At 56.8% G+C, this 26,355-nt stretch overlaps 2 protein-coding genes across 7 annotated transcripts in view; both read right to left on the bottom strand.

Annotated features, from left to right (window-relative positions):
- Positions 1–1,267: 1,267 nt before the first annotated feature.
- Positions 1,268–7,138, bottom strand: SKOR1 (SKI family transcriptional corepressor 1). 2 transcript variants are annotated; one of them, XM_069798657.1, is made up of 9 exons: positions 6,836–7,138; positions 3,913–5,903; positions 3,728–3,824; positions 3,189–3,296; positions 2,977–3,048; positions 2,671–2,745; positions 2,519–2,593; positions 1,998–2,063; positions 1,268–1,893 (listed from the first exon to the last, which is right to left on the bottom strand). In XM_069798657.1, the coding sequence occupies exons 2-9, from the start codon at positions 5,884–5,886 to the stop codon at positions 1,796–1,798; spliced, it is 2,565 nt and encodes an 854-aa protein (XP_069654758.1). In that variant the 5' UTR covers positions 5,887–5,903; positions 6,836–7,138; the 3' UTR covers positions 1,268–1,795. The 2 variants fall into 2 exon arrangements, with proteins under 2 accessions (XP_069654758.1, XP_069654757.1); XM_069798656.1 differs by lacking the exon at positions 6,836–7,138 and having other exon boundaries at positions 3,913–6,595.
- Positions 7,139–15,953: 8,815 nt separating this feature from the next.
- The window catches only part of MAP2K5 (mitogen-activated protein kinase kinase 5), a 140,282-nt gene continuing 129,880 nt past the window's right edge, over positions 15,954–26,355 (bottom strand). For all 5 annotated transcript variants that reach the window (XM_069798655.1, XM_069798652.1, XM_069798653.1 and 2 more), the window contains one exon: positions 15,954–16,374. In XM_069798655.1, coding sequence (XP_069654756.1) covers positions 16,270–16,374 — 105 coding nt within the window. In that variant the 3' untranslated portion in view covers positions 15,954–16,269. The remainder of the gene's footprint in view (positions 16,375–26,355) is intronic.

The following is a 26,355-nucleotide window of genomic DNA, read 5'->3' as shown; positions in this document are numbered from 1 at the left end:
ACAATCACGTTCACCTGTGCCAGCTGTGGCTCGGATGGTCTTCCTCACCCATAGGTGATGGGGGCTACTGCTATTTGCTCCAGCACAGCTGATCCCAGGGTCAGGCACCCACTGCCCCGGCCCTGCTGAGGGGAAAAAGCCACGCTGAACTGCTGAGGGGCATAATGCCTAATAAAAAACAGGGGGTTTGATCGGGGACTTACATGGGGATTTAGGCTGGGAGGCACCTCTAGAGACCCCCAGCCCGGAGCTGGTTGGCGAGAGGAGCTGCTGGGCAGACATGGACTCCGCTATGCTGGCAGGATGCGGCCATGCAAGAGCACCCGGTGGCTGGAGGACCCGGCCCCATCCCTTCGCAAAATGACCTCGCAGGGTGCCGCCGGATCAGGCCCAGCGGAGCGGGGGGGGATGCCGGGCCGGAGCACTGTGCATCGCTGTGCCCCCCCTCCCGGGGCCGGGGGGGGGGGGGGGCTGCACCGCCGGCTGTGCCCACGCGGTGGCAGCCCAGGCCGCGGAACGGCCGCTGCTCCGGCTAATGAGAGTCCCAGAAACTAATTACTACACATCCGCGCTGCGGAACTCCCGAGGACGGCTCACACCGCAGCAACCCCGCGGGCAGCGCCGGGCTGGGCAAAGCGCAGCCCCCCCAGTGCATCCCCCCGCACCGGTTCCAGTCCCCGGGATGCTGCCGGTAGCCGCAGCCCCGCTGCCCAGCGCTGCGAGGTGCATCCCCCCCCCGCCCCCGGTCCCGGCCCCCGCAGCCCCGTTGTGCTGCAGGACCGCCGTGCAAGGTGCATATCCCCCCCCCAGCTCCCGGTGCGCCGTAGGACCGACGGTGCGACGTGCGTGTGTCCCCCCCCGGTGCCTCCCGTCCCCGGAGCGCCCCAGGACCCCGGTGCGAGGTGCATTTCCCCCCCCCAGCCCACCGAGATGTCGTGGTAGGTTAATCCTAGGCTGAAAACAGGTATTTAGGGCTAATAGGTGTGCGAGCACCTCCACACCCGCTCTCAGAGCTCATTAATGTAATACTTTCATGTGTGAAACGAGCATATAAATGGGCATTAATGAGCTCCCGGCTGCGGAGCGGAGGAGGAGGGAGAAAGGAGAACTTCGCAGGGGAGCGGGCAGCCCCCAACCCCCGGGGGTGTCGGCCCGGGGGGGGCCGTGGGGGCCGTGCGAGCCCCTCCCGCGGCGTGCCCGGGGGGCGGGAGGGACAGGAGACCCCCGCCCCCCGGGACAGCCCCACGGACCAGGCGGCTTCTTAAAGTCGGTTTTTATTAAAGAACCAAAATCACGTACAGAGGGGTCTCTCCCCAGAGCGGGCGAGCGTTGTTCTGCCTCCGGAGTCGCGGACCGCCCGTTAAAGTGCTGTTACATCCAGAAATTTACAAGGGGGTGGTGGGGGAGGAAGGGGCCCGGGGGGGGGGGGGATAAATATACATCATAAATAAATAAAAATCCAACAAATACTGTACCAAGAGAATCACAGTACATTTATATCCATTGCACATAGCCACTTTTGTTTCCAGTCTGGACAAGGGTCGAAGAAGCGGACACACAGGGAGGGAGGGGGAGAGGCGGAGCGGGGGCCCCCGGGGGGGCGCGGGGCGCAGGAGGGGGGGGGGGCCCGGCTCCCCCTCCGGCCGGCCCGGGGCCGCTCCCCGCCGTATTGCCAGTCCGAGGAAAGCCGGGCTCCGAGTCGTCTATGTACAAGTGTCTCCTCGTGGAAATGGCTTGTGTGGGCTCTGCCCGCATGGCTTCGGGGGAAAGAGGGGGTCCGGAGGTGGGGGGGCGCTCACTGGGGCAGCAGCGGCGGCTTGAAGGAGCAGTTCCCCGTGCAGTGCCGCGGGGTCAGCATTTTGCAGGAGAAGTGATGCAGCGCGTCGTGGGCTTCTGCAAAGCGACGGAGCCGTCACCCCCGGCCGCCCCCACGTGGGGATGGGTGGGTGTCGGACCCCCTTAGACGTCTGTGTGTCCCCCCCGTCCTGCCCCGGTACCTTTCAACTTCTGCTGGATGGCGTAGCGCGCTTTCCTTTCCTGGTCCAGCTCGTTGCACAGCGTATCTGGGATGGGGGGGAAAGCATCACAACGCGCCGGGGCGCGGGGGGGGGGTCCAGGGAACGGCCGCCCCGTCGGGGATGCGCTGGGCCGAAGGGCATCGTGCTCGTCCGCAGCACGGGGACGGGGGGGGGTTGGACGGGGAACGGGGGGGTCGCGACGCGCGCAAAGTCGGGCATGGCTTCCCAGGTAATTTTACGCCTCGGTTTTTAATTTAGCCCGGGTGGAAATTGCTGCGAGAGGGGAAGGTTCATTCGCTCCCGTGTAATGATGCCTCGCAGCCGTTTGCGGGGCAGCTCGAAACCCCAAGACGAATCGGAGTGCATGGAAGGGTATCGATTAAAAAAAAAAAAAAAAAGAAAGAAAGAAAAAAAGAAAAAAAGAAAAAAAACAGAGCGAGACAAAAAGGAGCTAAAAAAATAAAAGTAATAGTTGCCGGATGGCCTCGGCCAGGCCTTACCTCGGACAATCTGCAGCTGCTGCACCATCTCCTCCCGATACGCCAGCTCCCGCTTCATCTGGTCCTGGAAGTTATCTGCGGGGGCAAGGGGGGGGTCAACACCACTCCCCGGCTGGGGCAAGGCGGGGGGGGGGGGCGGGAATCGCCGGTACCTTTCAGGCTCTGGAAGTCCCTCTCCAGCTTTTTCCTCAGCTCCATTTGCTCCAGGACCAGTTTTTGTAACTCATCTGTTTAAAAATACACGGCGGGGTTGAGGGGAGCCCGCACTTTTCCATATGGAGGCGGCTCAGCGCGGCGCTAATCGCATTACGTTACATTAATCACAGGAGTTAATCACTCCTGCAGAAAACACAAATACCTCGAGCCGCGGGGAGAGGCCGGGGGGTCCCGCCAGCCTCCCCCCACCTCCCCCGGCCCCGCAGCCCCCCGCCCCGCCGCGGGACGAGCGCCCGCCTCACCTCGGGCCAAGTTTTCGATGTCTTTTTCCACCAGCTGCGTCCCGGCGACATCCATGCCGAGGCCGTCCTCTCCTACGGGGGGGGACGACGACGAGGGGACACGGACGGACACGGGGACGGACACAGAGTGCCGTCAGCCCCGCTGCGGGGGGCTCCGCGGACCGCGCATCGCCCCGCGGAAGGGCCGCTGCGGAGCGCGGACCGGCGCTTACCTCTGTCGGTATTTACAGGGCTGGGATGCGAGACATTCCTTTGGTCCTGATAGGATTTTCTGGTCTCTAAATCCTCTGCCGCGGAGTGATTGTCTTCTTTATCTTGCTCTTAAAGTTAATAAACCGATTTTCAACCATAAGCAATGAAAGTATGGTCCTGATATATCCTTAATTACATAATTACGGACAAAGCCCTCGTTAAAACCTTCTTAGCGGACATCCTAATCGCTTTGCTATTGGAAAGTAGCTTTGCCCCGCCGTGCCGGGCGCGGCCCCGCCAGCCCATCCCCGCCGCACCGGCCGCGTCCGACGGCGGCATCTCCGAGCCCGGGGAAGGGGGCGGGGGGGACCAGGCCCCGTCCCCCATCCCGAAACCGTTTGCATTAGTTGGTTTTTTTTTTTCTGCCGAAAGCCCCCAAAACGAAAGCGGCGGCCCGGGAGCCCCCCCGGGGCTGAGCAGCCGGCGGGGGGCGACGCCCGGGGCCGCGCCCTCGATGCGCACCGGCCTCCCGCCCCCTCCGCCCCCGGGCCCGATTTACCCTTCGCCTCGGGGGTGCAGAGGTACGCGGCCGGGGCTCCCAGGGAGGCGGCGGTCTTCAGCGGCTGCAGGTGCTCCCCCCTGTCCGGCGCGTACACCTACAAAAGAGCGAGTCAGGGCGGCGGGGACCCCGGGACCGGCCCCGCCGGGACCCCCGAGGGCAGACATCCCCCCTCCCGCCCGCACCTCGTAGCCTCCCCTGCTGCTGCTCCGCTCGGGGCTGCCGTCGGGCTGCTGGCCGCCCTCCTGCGCCGCCGGTTCGCCCGCCTTCTCCTCGGGCCCGTCGGCCCCGGCGGGCGGCGGTTCCTCGGTACCGGCCAGCAGCCGGGGCGGCGGCGGCTCCCGTCCCTCGGGGAGAGGGGCGGCGGCGGCGGCGGCATCCTCCTCGTCGTCCTCCGGGAAGCGGTTGGACTCCACGTCCACCTCGGGCTCCTCGGCCGTGTCCCCCCCGGGGGAGAGCGAGCGGTAGCTGGAGCTGCCCTCGCTGAGAAAGTCCGGGGAGAGGTAACCGGGGCCGCGGGGGGCCGCGCCGCCGTACGCCTCCCGGGTACCGTAGAGCTTGGCGATGCTCTCGGCGTCCTTCACCACCGGGCGGAAGGCGGAGAGGTAGCTGCCCTTCCTGGGCAGGGGCAGCGGGGGGAGCAGCGCCTCGTCCCCGGAGCGCTCCTCCTCGCCCGCCGCCCGCGACAGCGCGCTGGGGCAGCGCTCGCCCTCCGTGCCGGTTCCCTCCTGGGGGGTAGCGCTGCTCCTCCCGCTGCCCGACGGCTCCGAGCCCTCCAGCTCGCCGTGGCGGCCCGACAAACCCGGCGGCGGCTCGGCCGCCGCCGCCGCCGCCGCCGCCGCCGCCGCCACCACCACGGCCGTGGCCGCCGCCTTGGCCTGGCTCTGGGCCGGGTAGGGCGGCACGGGCAGGCTGCCGGCGGCCGGCCAGAAGACGGGGAAGGAGGGGTAGACGCCGGCGTCCTTGGCGGCTCCGGGCTGGTGGGGAGGCTGGGCCGGTTGGTGCGGGTGGGGGTGCGGGGGTCCCCAAAACATGCCGGGGGGCAGCGCTCCCCCCTTGCCCGCCTCGCCGCCTCCCGCGCCTCCCAGCGCGTCCTCCTGCTTTTTGGGGCAGAGTCCGAAAGCGGCGGCGGGGAAGCCGTAGGGGTGGGGGAAGAGGGGCGGCGGCAGCTTCTGCAGCATCCCGAAGCCCTTGCTGGGCACCGGGATCACCGGGTAGCTGCGCACCGCCCCCGCCCCGCCGTGCGCCCCCGCCGCCCCGCCGTGAGCCGCCGGTAGCCCCAGCGCCCCGCGCTCGCCCGCCGGCTCCTGCCCGCTGCAGCGGAGGCTCTTGTGCGCCGGTGCCAGCTCGGGACCGGCGGGCGGCGGCGGGTGCAGGGCGGCCTTGGCGGCCGGGGAACCGGCGCCGGGCCCGCCGGCGGCCGCCCCTTGCAGGGAGAAGGTCCGCTTGCGGGTGCCGCCGTTGAACATGGCCTTGACATCCTCCCAGGCGTGCGACAGCTCCTCGGTGGCCGTCTTGTCGCTGAGCTTGAGGTGCCGGCGCCAGGAGTTGAAGTTGGCGGCGTCGGGCTGCGTGTACTTGGAGTCCGGGGTGCGGTGGGAGTGGAAGATGAACTTGTTGGGGGAGAAGTACATGCTGCAGTAGCTGCACTTGATGCACTTGGCGCGGGAGCTGTTGTAGCGGGCCGGGATGAAGCTGCCCCGGGAGCCCCAGGCGCACTCGTGCACCACGTCGAAGGCGAAGTTCTCGGGCAGCTTGGGCGGCTTGTGCTCGCCCAAGAAGGACTTGCAGAGCCGCTCCGCCTCCCGCTTGGTGATCATGCCGCAGCGGCGGGAGGAGATGGGCATGGCCCCGGCCCGCCGCAGGATCTCCAGCTGCACCGGCGTGCACTGCACGCAGGTGATGCCCAGGGCCACCCGCCGGTTGTGGATCTCATTGTAGCTGTAGTTCTTGAGCAGCGTGTTGGAGATCTGCGCCAGGCACAGCCGCTCCTGCCCGTCGATGACCAGGGACACGATGGGCACGCCGTACAGAGAGGTCTCACCCACTTGGTTGGGCTTGAGGGTATTGGAGCCCTGGTACGGCTGCAGCTCTTGCTTTGAATTTGGGGAGGAGCTTGCATCTCTCCCATTTCCCATCTGACTGGCGATCGCCTCCATTCCCCCCCAAAACGCCCCTGCAAAACAAAATCGGGGAACGGCGCGGGTTAGAAGCGCTCCCGGGGCCCCGCCGCCGCCGCCGGCCCCGGCCCGCTCCGCTCCCGGAACCCCGCTCCGCGGACCGGCTCGTCCCCTCTCGCCGCTGCCGGCCCCGGCCCGCAGGACAGACCCCCACCACCACCGCCCCGGGTGCTGCCGCAGGACCCTCCCCGCCGCGGGCGGGCAGGCCGGCCGGAGAGGTCTGGCGGAGCCGTAGCGCATCCCCCGCGCCGCGGCCGCCGGTACCGAGCCCCGCTGCATCCGCCGCCGGGAGCGGACCCGCGGCTGAGCGGCTCCGGCAGCCCGGCGGCAGCGGCCGCCCGGGGCAAGGGCGTCCCGGGGGGGATGGGGGGCGGCACCACCCCCCCCCGCAAGCTCCCCCCGCTCCGGGTCCCCGGGAGGTGCCGCGTCCCTTCCCTTTGTGCCGGCTCGCCGAGCCGTGCCGGGCCGGGCCGGGCCGCCGGTTGCGGCGAGCCCCGGGCGGGCTCCAACGAAATGCGCCGGAGGATGCGACCGGCGCGTCCCGAGGCGCCGGGGCCGGGGGCCGGGGGTGGGGGTGGGCCGAGCCCCAGGCCGGGCCGGCCGGGCCGAAACTTGCCGCTCGGTGCCCGGTGGCGGGCGGAGCGGGGCCGCGGGGGCGGCTGGCCGGGAGCCCCTTTGTCGTGTCTCCGGCAGGCGATTAGGAGCGGGCGGATTAGGGGGCCGGGGCGGGCAGGACCCGCAGCACGTAGCAGCAGAAGGGCAGCAGCGAGCCAGGCAAATTGGCTTAGCGGGGAGGGCTCACGGAGGTAAGCCGCTTCCGTGGTCATTACACAAAATAACGGGGAGCGCCTCCCGAAAACGCGCCCCGTTACCCTCTCCCCCCCTCCACCCCCCCCATCCCCTCCGTCCGCCGCTCGCTCCCACTTACCGCGCCGCGGAGCCCGGCTGGACGTGCAGGCTCTCCTCGGGGCTAGGGGCCGCAGCCCGGCACCGGGGCCGCCATCAGCCGGGGGGGCCGGGGGGGGGGGAGCCCGGTCCCCACCGAGCCCTTTACCGCGGACAAACGCCGGGACGCGGGGCGGGCGGGCAGCGACGCGCCCTTCACCGACGCCTCGGGGCCGCCGCCCGCCCCGCCGCCGCGTCCGCCCGGGCGAGATGCAACAAGAGCGAGTGACCAACCGCGCCACCGAGGGAGGATCCGGTACCGTACTTGGAGACGCTGCACATTGATCCGGTGACAGCTAAAATAACGGGAAGACACACCCACTTAGCACCAGCATATTTACATTAACTGCCTCCGGGACCCCGCGGCCGTCAATCACCGATGCGCTCCAGTCAATCACGGCGCGGCTTTAAGGCACGGCGGAACGGGGAGGGAAAGGGGGGAGAAGGGGGGAGGGGGGGGGGGGGCCGCCACCGAGCGGGGACCCGCCCGGGCTGCCCGAGGTAAGAGCGGGGATCAGCCCCGAGCCGCACCTGCGCGGGGCTCCGCGCCGCTCCGCGCCTCTCCGCGCTTCGCCCCCCCCTCCCCTCCCGCGGTGTGGGCATCCCGCCGGGGGGGGGAAAGCGATGCTCGTTGAAAGTTTGCGTGGGGAGAGGGCGGCAACGAAAAGAGGAGCCGGGGGGGGGTGGCGGAGGGGCCCCATCGAAATCGGGGATGCGGTGCTACCGCGCATCCCCCGCCCCCCCCCACCGGGATGCGCGCTCCGCCGGCGGGGCGCGGGGGGGGGAACCGGTACCGGGGGTGAGGGCGGGGGGTGGACATCGGGGCGGCAACGAAATCGCCGGGAGGCGAGGGAGGGGGGGGGCGCGCCCGTGTTTTTTCGTTTCCCACGGGGACCTACTCCACGCCGGCAGGACCGGCGGCCACCGGAGCGGGGCGGGGGGGGGCCCTCTCCGGTGGCCGCCGGTCCTGCCGGCGTGACGGGGGCCCGTAGCTGCGTCCCTGCCCTGGTTGGGTTCCCGCATGCAGCGCTCGTCACGGCCACGTTAATTAAACTGTAATTAATCATCGCGTCCGGCCGCGATCGGCGCAATTACACTGATCAAACAGAAGTTAATAACGGCGCGGATCGCCCCCAGCTATCACTTTTGTGTGTGTGTGCCCCCCCCCCCCCCGCCTTCCCCGCCATCACCAACAGCACCGGGAGGATGCGGCGGAGCCGGCGCGGAGCGAAACGCAGGTGCGGAGCCACCCATCTCCTCCGCGCTTCCCGCACCGCCGCCGTTGGACCGGCCCCGGTTCACGCTCCCACGCGGGAAAGCGGCCGCGGCTCCCCGCGGGACGTCCCGTCGGGGGACGGGGGGGGGACGCGGACCGGGTGCTGCCGACCGGGCCTTGCGGAGCGGCCTTCCCGCAATGATCGCAACCCGAGCCGGTAATTATTCCTCGCCTTTTAATTATTTATCTCCCCCCGCCACCCTCCCAACCCCCCCCATCCTCCAGCCAGCCAGGAGCGCGGTGAGACGCTTCCGCGCTGGGGCCGAGCCCCGCTGCCCCTCTCCCCGCCGGGTTTGAGGTGATCCCCCCCGGTGTTAAATACCCGCAGTGGCTGCGGAACCGGCTGCGAAGCCACACCGGGCTGCGAAGCCCCGGGAGCGGGCGGCGGTGCGGACCCAGCCGGTACCCCCCTCCCCCTTCCCGGGGCCGCTCCTGCGGCGGCACGTCGGGGGTTTCGGGGGGGACGACGACACACGGACGGGAGGCTGCGGCTCTGCCCCGACCCCCCTCTTCCCCGAGCCGTGCGGCTGCCCCGGTTCCCGCAGAGCTCCTCCGGTGCCGGGAGCGGCGGAGCCGGCCCGCGGCTCGCCCCGACGGCGGTGCGGCAGCGCGGAGCCCCGAGGCGGGGACCGGCTCCGGGACCGGCCGCTCCGGCCCCGCCGCTCCGGCTCCGGCCGCTCTCCCCGCCGGCACCCCGCTCCTCGCAGCCGCCGTATCTTTTAACAGTTGAATTGACTGCAGTTTTTGTCAGTTAATTAGGTTTAATTTACATAATTAGTACAGTATAAAGAGTATTGGGGATAATCAGGAGGTACGTCTCGCTTACTGTGTAAACACGGATTCGGAATTAAAAATCAGATGTAATTAAGGCGTGTGCGCGCGGCTTTTAATTGTAATGAATTTCTAATTAACGCTCAACGATCGCCGCACGCGAGAGCCGGGACGTTTGCGGGCTCCGCCGCCGCCCCGACCGCCCCCCCGGGGGCCGCCGAGCGGGTCGGGGTGCGCGGCCGCGGAAGGGGCGCGGGGGTGCGCGGCCGCGGAAGGGGCGCGGAGGAGCGCGGCGGGGTCGCGGACACCGGGGGTGCGGCGGGCAGCGCGGTGCGCCCCGACGGGACCCCCCCCCGCCCCCTCCCCGCTGCCCCGGGCCGGTGCCGCTGGCAGGCAAGGCCGGCGGATAATTTAGGTTAAAACTTAGGGAGCCGTGTCACGGGTGTATAAATAAATAATCACGCGGGGACGGCCGCGAAAGGCCCCTCTCTCCTGGAGGGCTGTGCCGAGATTGCCACATAAATCACGGCGGTCTAATTCAGTGGAAGTTTAATAAACGCCTCCTATTGGAAATGAATGTTCCCCATTTAACAGTTGTATCAGCACCATATAAAACCATGACCCCAATAAATTTAATTTTAGAGGCCGATCAATCCGGGCTTCTCTCTATCGATCCGCAGCGGCTCTGCGCCTTTACAGCCTCTTCTGCGGCCCTTGCCGGGGAGGCGGGGGGAAGGAGCGTTTCGATTAGACTCTTTATTAGGAAAAGATTGCTCCGAGAGGCCTGAAAATTAAACGGTGACATTTTAATTACTGGACATTGACAGAGGGAGCGGGTGGTGGCTCTCTGCAGGCCGGGCACACACCGCCTGACCTGGCGTGCTGAGCCCCCGCGGAGGGCGGGCAGGGACGGGCAGGGATGGGGGGGGAGTCGGGACCCCCCGGGGCTCCTGCCGTGGGACCCCCGGAGAGCGCACGGGGCCCTCTCAGTGCACCCCAGGGCCCTTTCCAAGTGCCTGGGCTGTGCATGCCTGCCCCCCGCCCCGATGCACCCCCTCTGTGCACCCTGGCTCTCCCACCATCCACCCCTCCCCCCCCCCCCCGCATCTATGCATCCCGGCCCTCCCACCACGTCCCCCCCTTCTGTGCACTCCACGACGCCCACCGTGCCCCCCCCCCATGCACCCTCTGTCCCCACAACACGCACCCTGGCTCTCCCCAGTGTGCAGCCCTTGATGTGTCTCAGGTTCCCCACTGTTCACCTCCCCCCAGACTGCTGTCACCTCCTTGTCCCCTGTCCCCCGACCCCTGACCCCCCCATGGCAGTGCTGCCCCTCACCTTTCTGGCCACCCAAGCCCTCCCCATGCCGTCCTTGCTGGCTCTAAATCTGCCTAATTTCCCTCAGCCGGAGCAGCTGCGGGGCGGCGGGGCTACGGAGGAACGCAGCGTACACGATCGATAGACATGACTTTATTGATTAGGTTAAACCAGCGCCTTCCCGGAGATGGAGCGGGATGAGCCGAGGGCAGCAATTAACTCTGCCTTCGCCCTGCCAGGCCGTGCCATGCCGGGGACAGCCGGGCACCGCGACCCTCCAGGATAGAGCTGCACTCACCTGTGTCCGGGGCCCTGCCAGCAGCTTTGTCTTGGCTGCAGAGAAGTTTTCCTCCTCCTGCCTGTAAAAGCCCCCAGACATCCATTTACCATTAAACGTCTCCCAAGCTGACCGGCTACTTATAAACCTTGAACTTTCACTGCAGGACTCGGCGGCAAGAGCAGCCGCAGTGGGTACCGGTGAAGTAGCAGCCGCTCCAGTAGCCAGTAAGGCTCAATCTATAAATCCTGTCCTTAGTGCCCACTTGTAGTTTATGGCCATACCCGTTTCTGAAGGTAAAGCAGCCCTGGGTCAGCGCAGCTCCTCGGCAGCCGCACCGCAGGGCTCCTTGCTGCAGCTTCCCACAGGGAAAGGCACAGACCTCTGAGCTTTTCTTTTCTTAAAGCACAACCTTCTTTCTCTTCAGTGTGACCAAAACGCTTTAGTATAGTTACAGGTTTTAAATTTTTTTTTTTTCCTATTAGACTTTCACAGACCAGGCTGGGCAGCCCGGTGGTGCAATACTGGTGAGCTGGGGAGAAGGATGAGGCCAGCAAGTTCAGGGGACGGTCCCCCCATCCCTCCAGATTTCTGCCTCATGCTGCCCGTGAGCCGCCCCAGCCTGAGGGGTCCCCCAGGGAAGGCTGAAGACAGGTTATCCTAAAATAACTGCTATAGCTTGGGACCTCACCATCATGCAATGGGCCCCGGCTCCCCCTCCCTGCCAGCTGTCCCCTCGCAGGGACATCATGCCCACCCAGCTGCAGCATTTGGGCTTGGGCTGGTTCCTGCCTGGGTGTCTGCAAGGCAGGGGGCAGCCCCAGGATAGCAGTGGGGCAGGGACCCGGCTGCACGGGGCAGGAGTCACCCACAAATAACCTTCCATGGCTGAAGAGGGTCTCCTGAGCTCCCTCCAGAGAAGCTGAGAGGCCAGAGTTAGTTCTGCAGCTCTCAAAGAACTGGGGTCACCTGTGATGTGTTTAACTCAGCCCCATCAGCCCACCAAAGCCTGCATGGGCTGGCTCCCAGCAGCTGAGCGAGGAGGGGGTCTCATGGGGGTGTTGTTTTGTATCTTAAGTGTTTCTCTCTGCCGGTTGCACATCTTAATGGGAGCAGGAGGAAGAGCCTCTGCACAAAGATGCTTTGTCCCCAGGAGGCTGAGCAGCCTTGGAGTCCTCTCTGCATTGGGGAGCCCCCCCCAGCAGAGCTCCAGCTTGGGGTGTCTTGGCTCTGCAGCCCCCTGACCCGCCTCCTCCCTCCTCTTCCTTGCTGGCCGAGGCTGCAGGCTCCCTGGGGGGGACTGTCCCAGGTGCACCTCCCATGGGGCTGGATGCTGATGGCCGCCCTGGGCTGTCCTGCCCGGAGGCAGCGCTGGGCAGAGGGAGCACAGTTGGAGCCAGAAAGCCGAGCGAGCCGGGTGGCTGCCCCGGTGGCATTGCCCCCCTCCTCACCCACAGCTGAAGTCCCTCTGTCGCCAAACAGTTGTCTCTGTTGTGCGCTCCCAGAGCCTTTGCTCTCAGTCAGCCCATTTTGCTCCCTGTGGGAGTAGGGATTTTTTTTCCCAGCTAAGACCCAGATTCCCAGGTTTTGCTTCAGACATGGCTCACATGCTCCCTGCATAGTAGAGCTGGGGGGTCCCTGCGGTCCATCCCTTTTCCTTTGACGTCTCATGGTAAACTTTCCCTGCAGGACCACAAAGCTCTGTGAGGCAGGAAAACCCATACGCCACTCCCAGATTCAATTCTCCGCTTTGCTTTTATGCTCTTGGATGTCAAAGGGATCAAACGAAGATGTTTCTAGTGAATGCTCAGTTATTAACGCTAGCCATCACTGGCTGCTGCCGTCCCTGCTCAACAGACGTTAAGCCCAGGGAGAGGGATGGGTCGGGGACTGCTCGCAGCCGTCAACGCTGCAGCCCGCTGTAATTCCCCGTTTCTGGTTTCTTTGCCAGATGTATGCATGTGTACAGACACACACACACACAGCTTTTCAGGCTGTTATTCGGAAAACAAAGACTGACACTTTGCCTTTGGAAAGCTGACAGCAGGATGTATTTGGCCACGGGATACAAGAAACAAAAGTATTTTCTAATTCTGTGCTCTGTTTAAGGGCAAACTACCCCAGGCTCATCTCACAGGATGAGCTTTGCCTGGCAAGGATCACAGGCAGAGAAAAACTGAAAATATTGCAAGTTTTGGCACAGATGGGACATAACCAGTTCTTCCCAGAGCCCGTGAGCTCCACGTACACACTCCCATAGGAGACTGGGTCTATCGGTACCACCATGGCTGAGGTTACAGGGCGAGGAGACAGAGCAGTGAGACTGGTGTGGGGCTGCTGGTGGAGTCCCTAAACGAGCTGGTGAGACTGGGGAGGATGGGAGGGGATCACTCAGTACATCTAGAGCATCCACTGCTGAATTAATGTGTTCGTTATGCACCTCCCTGCCCCATGCTATCTTCTGAGCAGGACTCAGCTGCAGGGTATGATATTGCTGCATTTTCTGCAAGCTTTTCAGCCAAGAGATGCCTTGATTCAGACTCAAAAAACTTGCACCAGGAAGGAGGAGAGAGGGACAATGTCCCCAGGCAGCCCAAGCTCCGGCGCAGCTCCCACCTGCATGGAGAGCTGCAGCACTGCTGAGCCCCTTTGCAGCACCCAGAGCTTCCAGCCCTGTCCGGCAGCCAGGAGAATCTCCCTGCCAGTTCGTTTCCCAGCCCCGGAGAGGGGTTTCAGGGCCAGGATGATGTTACACGCGAGGCTGGCGGCAGATCGTGGGGCACGTTTCACGTGTCTTGGCGATCTGAAAGTCACCTCTGCGTGCACACAGCCCCCTCACTGAGGCAGGATTTCCTTAGCCCAAACACAGCACAGCAGCCCCCGCTTTGTCGTGCTGCTCACAGTGCTGCACCCCAGGGGATCCCTTCAGCTGGGTTTAGGGGGGGACCCTGCACCGCATTGGGGTGCCCGACAGCAGGCTCACCCTGGCTCTCGCTGCCCTGGTACAGACATGGGGTCAGCAGGCACTTGCTGCAGGGAGAGAAGCCTGGGCTGGGTGCGGACCTGCTGGGGAGCTGCTTGCCGTGGGTGGGGGCAGCCAGTGGAGCTAAATTTGCCCAGATCCTGGCCCAATTTTATTGCCTCCCCCCTGCCCCGCGCCTTTCCTCTTGTTTTTGCCCCCTGGTGCTGATGGGTGGTGGTGAGAATTGGGCTGAACTGCTTTAATTGGGCTCTGTGGGCACAGACAGGGGTTTGCACACGTGCGTGCAAAGCAGGGCCAGGATGCGGGTTGGGAGAGCAAGGTGCAGTGGCGGGGTGTGGGGGGCCCAGCAGCCCCCACACGGCAACACAGACCGGGCTGTGGGTGTCCAGACCTCCCATGGGGACCCACCACCCAGAGCCACCATCTCCAAGGCAGGAGGTGGCAGTCTGGGGAGACCCCACCTTGCTGCTGCTCAACACTCGGCGTGGCAGCACGGCTGGCAGAGCTGAAGAGGAACTGGGTTTTCCCCAACCTGCCCACTCTGCTCTCTCATCCAGCCCTAATTCTCCCCAAATGGCGTTAACCCGGCACTGAGAGTGGAGCAGGGCAGAAGCAGTGCCACCGAGCAGATCCCCGGCCACTCGTCCTCCTCTTGTCCCCCGGCTGCACTGAATTCAAGGACTTGGGGAAGGAAAGATGACAGAGGCCCCAAACCTCCCCCATGATTGCGGATTGATTAAGTATACTGATGAAGACAGCAAGGTTAATACGCATGCCAGTGAATTATAACACTGTCAGCCTGTTCGCCAGGAGATTTTTCACGTTTCCATCAGCTGGCATCCCGCACAGATTTTCAGGGTGACGTCTTACCCTCCCGACCTCCCTGCCAGGGAAAGTGAGAGGAAAAGCCTTGGTTTTACTGACTTTTTAACTAACTCCAAGGGAGAGACTTTTTATCCAGAGAAAGCTAATGCAAACTGTTAGAGATAAATAAATGGAAGAGCTGCCTATAGTCTGGTTGGCTCACAGGGAAGAAATTTGTCTCACTTTAGAAAAAGGACCTGGAGGTATGGGGGCCATTGAGTCATTCATTGTACTGTTATCTGCCAGGGAGGTTGTGACATCAGAGCAATTAAGACAAACTTTAGTCTATAAGTTCATGCCTGCAACCTCTATACTTCAAAAGAAGACAAACGATCCCTCCAAGGAAGGAAACAAAGTCTTTTCCAGGCTGCTTCCAGAGTAACATCTAGGATTTGCAGTGGTTCAGGAGGAATTTTTCAGCGAATTGGGTTTTTTTTAAGCTGCTGGTATATAATAAACTACCTGAGCTTTTTTTTTTTAGCAAAAGTTTATTTCTAATGCTAAGACAAGCAAACAAAAGCCCCAACCTCCTCCCCCACCCAAGGCGCACACACCAACCCTGCCTTTCATGGTCCTCCTCTCTTCTGTGTTTTTTTTTAATATGCATCTTAACATAAGGACTGGTTAAATCTGTGTCAGTCTGTTGTGGAAATGTACACAGAAACTGCAGGAGTAAGAAACACAGCAGAGACATTGCAATTGTTCTTCTTTCCTTTATGGTAAGAGCAAACCTGGGAGCCTTTGCTTGACCCAGCTGCACCCATCGTGCAGCAACTCTGATGTAAGAAAATAAGCAATCAAGGTAGAGCTGAGAAAGGCAAGACGCTTCCAAGCAAGCTGCGAACTGCTGTGACAGTAAGTAAAACCCTGCAGCCTGTTCTCTGGCCACGAGGGCAAGTGGCACCCCATGGCCTGGGCCCCTCTGTGCAGGCTCTCTTCCCGCCCCCCAGCTCATGGGACACTATGCAAGCCTGTGCCGTGGCCCCTGGCTTCCTTGTGCGGCATGGGCAGAACCTCACGCCGTGTTGCTGCTGTTCACAAACTCCCTGTGCTCGGGGCTGCTCTCCCTTTGCAGCCAGAGGCCAACAGCCCATGGCGACTGTGCGTGGCTCTGGGGCTGCCAGCTCTGGCTGGTGCTCACCCAGCGGCACCCCTACTCCCTGTTGCGGAGAGTGCCGTCTTCTTTCGCCTCACCTCTTTCCACATCAGCAAAACCTTTCTGCGCTTACGGATCAGCCTGCAGTGCCTGAGCATGGATGCTCTTTGCACACACCAGCTTGTTGCATTGTCTTTCTTGCTTGGCCCTCCCAGCAAACCCGAGCCACAGCAGCAGGCGACTGGCAGCAGAGGCACCACCGGTCATTTGATAGCGTGATGCTGATCTCTCCGCCATGCTTTTCCTCTGGAAGGGCAATCCCTCACCTCCTTGCAGGATGGGCAAGTCCAGCTACTTTTGTTTTTTTTCATTCTTTGCTTTTGTTTTACATTTAAAATCAGCATTTTGTGGATGTCTGCACTCAAAGACAGCCAACAACTCCTGCCGAAATCCTCTGAACACTCAGCGTGTCATTCATACAATAGCAAAAGACTAACAGTTAAAAAATACTCTGGAGCCAGGAAATATACAATACATTCGATAACAAAAAAATATAGATATAAAATACTTGCTTTAAGGCTGTGTACAATTTAACTGAAGATAATCTGAGGACATTAAATTGCTCAGCAACAAAAGAAATGTGGGAAGAAAATCCCTTAATGTGGTGTTGAGGGAAAGGCAGCAACAAATATCCAGAAAGATTTTGTTGATGCTTCTAGAAAATATTTTTAGTAAAATATGATCCAGAGAGACTGAGAGTCTGAAGCGTGGGGCTGGTGCTGCTAGTCCAGGATGAGCTGTTGTCTTGTGCATTGCTGTGAGCCAGTCCAGCTCACTGTGGTCCTTGGGTTGATCGCCGTTCCTCAAGCATCCTGCACACCCACATGGACACGACTTCTGCATTCCCATCGTTGTACTGCACGATGAATGGGTGGCCCTGGAAAGCGGGATAGGCAGACTTAGCCAAGATAAACACAACCCTTCCTGTGACACCCCCCAATTTTTTTTTTTTAAATTTTTTTTGGAAAAAATACATTAGAACATCCTGTGGTTACAGTCATAAAAATGCAATAAACCAGTGATTCAAACCAGTGAACTTCTTCTTGGATCCATGTTATCCACGTACATCGTTCATACAGAGAAGGGAGGGCTGGGGGAACCCAGCCTCTTTACTGAGGCCTTAGCCTAGCACTCCTTTAAAATACCATTTTTTTTTTTAAATGTTCGATTAGCTCATTGTGTTTTGAACCAGCTCCTTTCTAGCATGGCCTGCCAGGCTGTTCAACTTCTAAATGATGTTTTGGTAAAAAGATATCCTCACAAAAACACTAACCTACTGGTTTGCTTGTAAAGGTCTGCGATCTCTTAAAATTTCTCTCTTCAACAGCCCCCTTGTGCAGCTCATTCACATGTATTAATGTAACACGCTCCTTTGTCTAAAGGAAAGCGTAAGGGCAGTCTGCGCTCACAACATGGACTACTTTGTTTGTGGGGCAGAAACTGAACCGTGCCACTGGGCATATGAAAACACGCAGCTGTACAAATGCCACATTCGCTTACCTTCGCGCCCTTGACTTTTATCAGTGGAAACCTTATGCCTTACCCTGTGCACAGGCATCCCTTAAATAGATGGTCCTACAAATTACCTAGGAAAAAAACAATATCCCTCCAAGTGTTGAATTCCTTTTGTTACTTGGTCACTGAGCTCTGTGCCTGCAGATGCAGCAGGAGCAGGCGCCAGGCTCTGAAGCACTCACAGCGTCCGTAAGGAAAGGGATTTGTTCATGCACATACATGCTAGCACATGTCATTTGGAGTGATCAGTTGATACAGAAACGAAAATATCACCTAAGTATAACTGAAGCGGGTCTTCATGAGAAGCTATTGTGGGAATTAAGTACAATGGAAAGAGGGATAACTATAAAATATTCTCGGCCGTGAATTATATGGCTACTGCAGGTGCTGGAAGACTGTGTCTTAGACACCTTGGAAAATCAGAACAGCATCTCAGGATGAAACAAAAATATGGCCTGCAATTTCAGCAGCCAGCTTAGGCAGCTCATGTCTCAATCTGGCCACATTCCTAGAGATGGGAACATGCCATCTTCAGATGAATCTCAAATGAAGTATAAAAATCCACAGGAAACCGAGTACGGCAATTACATAAATGACTGAAAGAAAGCAATCGCCAGGAGAAATCATCACAGATGATGAAAACCTCTACTCCAAATCACTCAAAAGCAGCTCAGTTTTTGCAACACTAAACTTCATAGCTCTTGCAAACAACGCCTGAAAGGAATCAGAGTAGATCTGTCGGGGAGCCTTTGGGAAGGGTGACGTACATGTGGGAATTACCAGCGCGTGCAGCCTGACGCCAGCCGCGGCGGTGAACAACAGCAATCGGCACACGGAGAGCGAGAGCGGGTCTGACGCGGGGCCCGGGAAGCCTGGTCGTTGGCTGGGTTAGGATGGCACTGAGTGGAGCAATGAAGCAGCACCGGGCTAAATAGAGCACAATAAATCCTCGCGGCATCAGCTCCAAGCAATAAAACACTCTGTGGGCCAGGGCCAGCAAACACAGGAGCCACGGGAATAAAATATGCCATTATCTTCAAGAATTATGGAGCAAGCGCGAGACACTTGCTTCAACTCTTTGGGATGGCTGGAAATCTCAGCTAGAACTTTGTAGGGAGAAGTCTGAGACGTGGAGAGCCCTTCTTCAGATCTTACTGGGACCAGCTCAGTTGCTTTCCCAGTTAACCTCATAGAGGAAAGACAGAAGGAATACTCTGGTGGAGTGACTTCGCTGAGCAAGAAGCCCACCACGAGGAGAACATGACACACCAACTACGCCATAAAGTTCTACAAATGTCTCAAGTGGTTTATTCCGCCACACTAGCTTCAGGTGCCCTGAAAGCTGCTGAACAGCCCTGCGCCTGAGTTTCTTTGCAGCACGGGCCCCTGCCTGCCACAACCCCAGGACTTAGCAGAACAGCAGCTTTCCCTCTCTGTGTGTGCATCCATGGGACACTGGCTGCACCTCCAGAGGCTTTTGGGAAAGGCAATGCAAGGAAGGGGCAATGCAAGAGTCGTCGCAACACAAGCCTGCATATGTGTAGCAGAGCCCAGCTCAAATCTTATCTCCCATCTCAGCAACTTCCTGGCACCCAACACATCAACTTGAAAAGGGTCCTGGTCCAGCAAGAAAGACACTGCCGCTCTGCTGCCTGGATTAGCAGAGGTGCCGATGAGCTCTGCCATATTGTGTTTTAAGCTCAAAGAAAACCAACACATAGCAATGTCCATGCCAGTAGGGTCCCCAAACAGGCAGCTACAGGTCCCTGTAGCCCACGAAATTAGCATATTACTTGGTCTTTATTTCCTCTCACATTGCAATCTCCGCTGTACTCCCTTGGTTGGGGAGCACTGCAGATGTGGCTCCTTCTCCATGTAGATGGAGGAACACCATAGCAAGAGGCAAGACAAAGCTAATAAACACATAAAGGTGAACTCATCAATAGTTGTTGGGAGCCAGTTCTCATTTGCATTCATCTCAAAGGACTAATTCCCACAATTAAACTAGTGGGAGTTGAGGTGGTACAGCCTGCGGACTTGGGACAAGAGGATATGGTTAAAAAAATGTGAGAGAAAGACCCTGAAAGTGGGGAAAAAAAGAGAAGTAAGTTTGCCTGTAAGCTAATAAAGAGCTGGGAGGTGGTAGGAGACAGCTGCACCAGTCAGGACATTTAGTGGCTTAATCTCTCAGCAATGAAACAGATTTTACTTTGGAACTACTTAAATGAAACTTTTCCCCATTCACTCATCAGAGTGTAAGAGACCGCATAGGTTCATGGCCAGACCTTGGCAGAGAGAAGATAATTTAATCTAAACAACTATATTCCAGTCACCTCCCAACAAACCTCACTGCTGATCATCAGTGAGTATATGAATAATTTCAACAGCTGCTGGCATAACTGTGTTAGCAAAACCCACGATGTAGAAAGGTCTGTTATGATCTGCTAGTGCAAGAACTACACCACAGGCAGAGCACGGTGCTGGTGACTGGGTGTGCAAGATGTACTAGGACTGGTCATACCCCACATGTGTTTCTTCTCCAGCGTTCATTCATTGCCCTGCAATGTCTATCACAGCAACAGTCGGTATTTCAGCCTCAACAGGGAGAAACTACACTCATGGGTTTCCTCTCCAGTATCAGCATGAACAGGTCAGGCTGGTGGCCTCCGCTCCTTCTTGGATTTCTTTATTTACCAGTTGCACACAATACACAGCCTTTGGGAACGCCTTACATTTGCAGTGCAGGCTTCAATCCAGCGGCTGCCCTGCTTTTTCCCCCATGGAAAGCGTCAGCCTGCTCAGTCTGTAACTCAAATTTGAAATAGGGGAAAAAAAAGCCACACCAAAAGCCTACAGAATCTAAAAGACACCGCAGTGACTAGGATGAAGCTACAACAGAAACGGCATGGTTGCAGTCTGAAGAAAGCTCGTGAGTTTTTCGATGTAAAACTCCTTTTGTGTGAAAGCCCACATACGTGTGGATGTGCACATCCCACAGAAAACAATCACTGAGATGCCGAAGCCTGCAGATGCAAGATCACCCGACTCCTGCAAATGGGAGGCTGCAGTGCAACTCTTGTGTGATTACAGGTTTCCAAAGCAAAGTCAGTTCAGAGAACTTGCTTTCCCCTTCTCAGATTTGTTAGTGCTTCCCACCAGGCTCAAGCTGCAAGCCCTTCATTTTATCTCCAGGCCTTTGAAATTGTGGGCAGCTGCTACCTGCCATTGTAATCGACCTTTCTGAGTTTGCTCTTTGTAACTGGTACAGAAATAGATGTTTTCCCCCAATATTCAATTTTCTGAAGCAAATTGCTTCCTTTCAGTCATTCTTAGCTGTAGACAGTAACTTTAAATTTGTCAGAGCGCTCTGAATTTCCCATCCAGGCAGATGTGTGTGTGCTCACACTCAGCTGTTGCTTGGAAAATGGTCCACCAAGGAAGAACAATGTATCCAGAGGTACCAGAGTCCATTGGAGAGCTTTGAGGATGGCAGCAGACAGTTCAATGCTACCAACAGAAGATGGATGATCTTAAAGTGATGCATTTAAGTACACAGATGCTTGCGGCACTGAGCATATGGACAATGTCTTTTTTCTTCCAACACCTGGCTACTAAAAATCTTTAGCTTTGGTCTTGAATGTCTAACATCAGGAACAACACTAAAGAAAGACAGCACCCTTCTTTTTTTACCTCCTATTCCAGACATCCCACATATGTTTGGGTTTCATCATTTTACTAAAGAAATTCAATCTGAAATATTCCTGGTTTTACTTGGTTCCTACCTATGAAAACAACTCAGAAGAGGGCACAGTGGGGAACCCAGTGACAGGAGTCCTGGCATTTATTCCCAAGCTGCCACATCCTTTCCAGCATGACCTTCACAAAGCTGCTTAATCTCCCTCAGCCTCATAGTTAAAAAGGGAATAAATGAGTCTGCTGTCTCATGAGAGTGCTGTGAGAATCAGTGCAAGCGTGGTTTGTCCAGCACTTCAGTATTTTGGGGTGCAAAAGGTGCAAGAGTAAGGTAAATGCTTATTATAAGCCAGTATCCTAGAAGTAGCTGTTTCACCTCTTAAATAAAACAACGGTCAAGGACAGTAGTGAGAACTAGGGAAAAACAATCAAGAGCCCACAGACAAGGAAGAGCAGATGCATTGGGGCAATTAAAAAACAGCTATTAAAGCCAGTCCGCTTCTACCATGAATCTCCTTTACGATGGAGAGACTCCCCGCAGAGGAACACATCTCACACCCAGTATATCCTTGCATTTAAGCTACTCACAACATGCAAAGCGAAATTGCAGGCTATGCAAGGTTGAAAACATCAGCTAGCCATACTGCTCACCCTATTTGCTTTGTTTTGTGAGGTTATTTCACTGAAGCCTGGGATTTTACACACTCACTTTTCTCCCTAGGAATAAGTTTAAATTGAAACTACTCTTTAGATTTCCCCTGTTTTTAGATTATACTGCTCTAGTGAGGATTTTTCTCAGACTGAAGGGATGTTTTTACTAGAAGCTGTTTTTCAGAATCTGGTGCTTGTTTTTTGTTTTGTTTTGGTTTTGGTTTTTTTGTTTTGTTTTGTTTTTAAATAAGGAATGGGAGAACAGAGATTTCCACCAAAACTAAGACTAGTGTCAGTGGGACCTGTCTTTACAAATCTGGGTGGACAGCCCATGGCATGTTCAGGTCAGGCACCAAGAGCAAGGAGGTCACAAGTGGCCCAAGGATGTGCAATGTCCATGGACGGCCTGTGCTGAAGTCTACGCCAAAACCACTTTGCTGCTTCTAATACCTGACCTTGCTAGACCCCATCTTGCTCAGCAGCATCTTGCCTGCTGCAGTCATGCCTGCAACTGCAATAAAAAAAAATACATCAAAGAGCAATACAGAATTGTGGACAATGCACAAGTCCATCAAACTTGGCTTTGGTCTGCTTACAGCAACATTTGAAGTGAAAATGCAGTACAAACTATGTAAGAGGGACTTGCGCCTGGCTTAGCATCCAGATACGTCTCAGGAAAAACATTTAAGATTTTCTCCAAAGTCTCCAGCCACTGTCTCTTCTGCTCTTAGCGACTTCTTCATAAAGTCATCCTGACGGGTTGTCTGCATTTTGCCACTATTCAGCATCTAGTCCCCCATTTCCCCCTTTTCGGGCATCCAGAGTACTGCAACCATTAAGGCCCGCAGTCCAAAACACGCACACCTCAGAAACCAGAGCCTTAAACTGGAGATATCTTTGGAAGGGAGAGTGGAGAGAAGGGGCAGGGAGATTAGACAGGGAGGGAAGGAAGGAAGAAGGGAAAAAAAACCAGGTAAAAATCAAAACTGCTAAAGGACAAATGCAGCTGCACCATTCCAGGTCTAGTGCATGCTCAGGCTGCAGGATGGGGCTGGGATAAATTGTCACCTCAAGAAAGAAAAAAAATGAAAGTCACAACAGCTTGGACACTATTAATAATTTCTGGCCACTGAGTGTCTCAGCCACAAATAAAAGTCCCAGCCCTGACTTCAACAGTGAGCAATATCTTCTAAAACAAATACAAGCAACCTGCTGTATTTAAATATTCCCATACAGATTTATTTTGCTTTGCAAAGTAACACTGAAAAAAGTTAAACGTGTGGAAGCTTGAAATGTGTTTTCTGTTGTAGCAGCCGGTTTCTCACTGCCCCGGTGAGATTAGACTCTCTGCTTGGTGTGGTGTGCATGCTTTTTTTGCAGCATCCATCCACCTGTTTTTTTGATGTGGGGAAGTTAGCTGGCTTCCAGCACAGATCAGCCCTGCATTCACATCCCCCTGGGCAGCAGCAGTCGGGGTGCTGAGCTGTACCCAGCTCTCCTGCTCCAGCAGCACGCTAACATCAGCAGAGAGCACAGCTCTTCTATACTGGCACTTACGTCCACTGTGAATTGGCAAGTAAGAGACTGATATTAAACCTTCCTTAGTAAAATCACTGTAATGGAGACTGTTCATGCCCTACCAGTGATGGTTCAGCCAACATTTGAGTCTCAGTAATGTGCAGGAGCTCACTGCAACACTGACAGGCGTAATCACGGAGGGAAGCACGACAGCACGGAAAGAGATGCTCATGAGAGAAGCCTGAAGGTATCGCGGGACGTCCCCATGACAGACCTGATACCATCCCCACGCGTTTCATATTTGCTCAGACTTCTATGCATGTTCATTACAAAGCAGTAACCACCTCCTTGCCAATTCTTAAATACCCAGCCTTAAAAATACCTGGCAATCAGTACGTCCAGCAGACCCAAGCAGCAGAAAATAGGTTGAAAAGCCACCACCAAACTGCTTCCCCAGACTGGCCAGGTACTGGCCTGCCTTACCCTGGCCAGGGGTTTGGCTCAGTAGGATGCACAGCTGCACAGCGATTTCTGCAGCCAAGGGGAAGCAGCCGCTGGCGAGCGCACAGCAGCTTGGAGCCGAAAAGGTCAGGCAGGACAGGTCCAGGGATAGCCCCAGAGTGAGTGTCAGCCAGCCTAATTTTGTGTGTCAACTCTGAAAATTAGATAAACAATGACAAACCAGGCTTTTTAAATGAACTTGTCGCATCTCGTTCACTTGATAAAGGGTACATTTCTCAAGTTGCAGTGTCCCACCAGACAGGTTAACTCTTTCAAAGGGGAGCGCCTCACAGAGGGTGATGTAAACGATTTAAATATCTGACATGAAATTAAAAGGGCAGTGCCCCCCTGAACACACAACCCTGGTAATTCGAACTCATTGCTCACAAACCATCAATCATTTAGCCCAGTCAGTTAAATTGCCATTATTCAAGGGTAAAAGTTCTGTAATTTTACCTACCCTTAAAATTCAGCAATTTGCTTTCATGGCCTTCTCCTCCAGCCCGAGGAATCTTCGTTTCTGATATTAACCCACCCAGAGCTTATTGCAACAGACTTTACACCACATCCTCAGCAGGACTGCAGACACATGGGCCTTTTCCAGCACCAGGTGCCCACATGCAGCTCTGCTCCGGATCTGCTTGCTGGTATCGCTGGTAGGAGTGAGGGTGAACTGTCCAGGGAAGACGAAGTTCCCCTGGGACACAGCCCTAATACAAGACCTGTGCATCACCCACAGCCCCGCATCTGGGCTACCGGAATCCTTTCAGCAATTTAGTCTAATGCATACGTAACAGCTTACACCACCTCTCATACACAAGTCCAGGGAAGATCAAAGCTTCACAAGAGTCTCACCCATAAATAGGTTCCTCTGCCACTGACTATAAAATCCTTCTGTCTGGAGAGCACCAAGGAGGTTTAGACCAGCACTGAGGCTCCTAAACGCTGCCAAAGGAGAGGCAGACAATAAATAATATCCCTTAAGCAATGCTTCTGTGATTTCAGAGGACTCTCCAGGCATAAAACAAGTGAGTGTTTACTGTGAGACTGGTTTAAAAGGTCCATGAAAAAGGTGGCTACGAACCTTAGCCAGGATGGCGACAAAGTACATTGCCAACATGAAATACCGGTCAGTCACAAATTTCCTTCTGAATCTGCAAAAATGACAAGGTGGTGCTTCCTGAGGCAGAGAACATGAGGGGGACGGGGAGGACACAGACAGGAACCTTAATTCCAAATGGTGCTCAGTGATACTGCTCTTTTTTGACAGCGCATCCAGATCTAACCCACAACATCGTCATCTTGTATTTTTTTCACTGGGGCAGTGAGAGGTTAATTGGGGAGGGCAGCATGACCTACTCTGAGCTCTCCTGGATTATACGCCAGGGTCAGTACTTGCTCACTGCATTGCCATGGTAGGAATTGCCCAGGGGCACCTGAGCCAGCACAGAGAGCTGCACCACTGCAGGAGGACATGAAGGTTAGGGGAGGAACCTGGGAACACCATCCCTCATCCCCTTGATCTACGGGGTGGCTGTGGCTTGAGCAACAGATTGCACAGGGAGATGAGCAGGGCCATGGCTTTCCTGCCCATGCCACAGCCGGGCTGGAAGGACTGTGCTTACTGCCAGGATCACAGCCAGGTGCCCCCATGGCACCACCTCGGTATCTCCTACTGCTTTGGCAACAGCAAAAGCAGCACTGAGTTCCCAGGGTGCTGCTCTCCCTCCTTCTTTTCTCCTCCGTGGCAAGAAGAGCCAAGCCCTGACTTTCAATCCTACACGGCCAAGGCCAGCGCCAGCTGTGCCATCGAGGCACCCTGTGCTGTACTGCTCATGCGGTCTGAGGGAGCACTACTGCCGCTCCAATGCCACGGGCAGGAGAACCAGCACAGCCAGCACTGGCTATAGCCACTGCCGCAAACACTTGGGGGCTGCCTGTCAACATGCTGAAAGCCCGTCTTCCCTGCAGCCAGGAACGAGCTGCAAAGACAGACGTTAACGTAAACCATATGAATACAGAGGAGGAAGTAGGGACACCATTTGAGGGACCAAGGTCTTATGTTAACGATGACATGACACCCAAACGTAACCACAAGACCTAGCAAATTAGAAATGACAATAAAGGCCCTCATGCTTACGCAAGGTACATTAGGAAATAAGCAGCATTGCTGTTGGTTGCAACAGTGCCATCCTTTTAATGCTCTCTTTTACAGGAATCCTCCCAGACTGTGCAGTTAAAGGACTGTGCTCCATTTATTACAAAGAAGCACAGACAAATTATGCATTTCATTTAAAAATTTGAATTCAGCATAACAGAAACCATAATAAAAAGATCCCAACTGTTGCAGACACAGACTATCAAGACAATGGCAGTGCCCTTAGACAGCATTTCAAATACAGTTTATTAGTGTGTGATATGAAAAGGGTATTTTTATTGCATGATATAATGCAATGGGACCTTGGGCGCTCTGCAGAAGGACCTTGCACTCAGAAGTGTAATGAACCCATAGTCCAAAAAACATTATACTGTACATTAACCTATCATTAATGGCACATTAGGGCTAGGGGCATTGCACGCTTGCTGGTCAGGGCTCCATCAGGACAGTATGGAGGAAACCACAGTCTTCACAGGCTTAAAACAAATAGAGAAAATAAATATTACTGATGGCTACAGGCTGCTTTAAGGGAAGCTCACTCTCCGCTTAACATGCAATTTTGATGCCATTTTTTAAAGGGGGGAGGGAGAAGACAATGGAGCAGTTTATTAGGCAATATTAGAAATGGCACATCACTGCTTTGCAGCACTGAATGTCTCTGTGGTGCATTGGATACATCAACACAGAGCTTTTCCTGCACAAAACATGGCACCTCTGAGCACTGGGGCACCTTTTAAGAATAAAATGAAAACTGGAAACCTGCTCCCCTTCCCTGCCATCCCCCAATCCCCGAGGACACTGGTAAGGCTTCCCTGGCAGTAG

Source organism: Haliaeetus albicilla, chromosome 12 (assembly GCF_947461875.1).
Source record: "Haliaeetus albicilla chromosome 12, bHalAlb1.1, whole genome shotgun sequence".
NCBI lineage: Eukaryota > Metazoa > Chordata > Aves > Accipitriformes > Accipitridae > Haliaeetus > Haliaeetus albicilla.
This window is presented reverse-complemented; position numbering and strand designations above follow the sequence as displayed.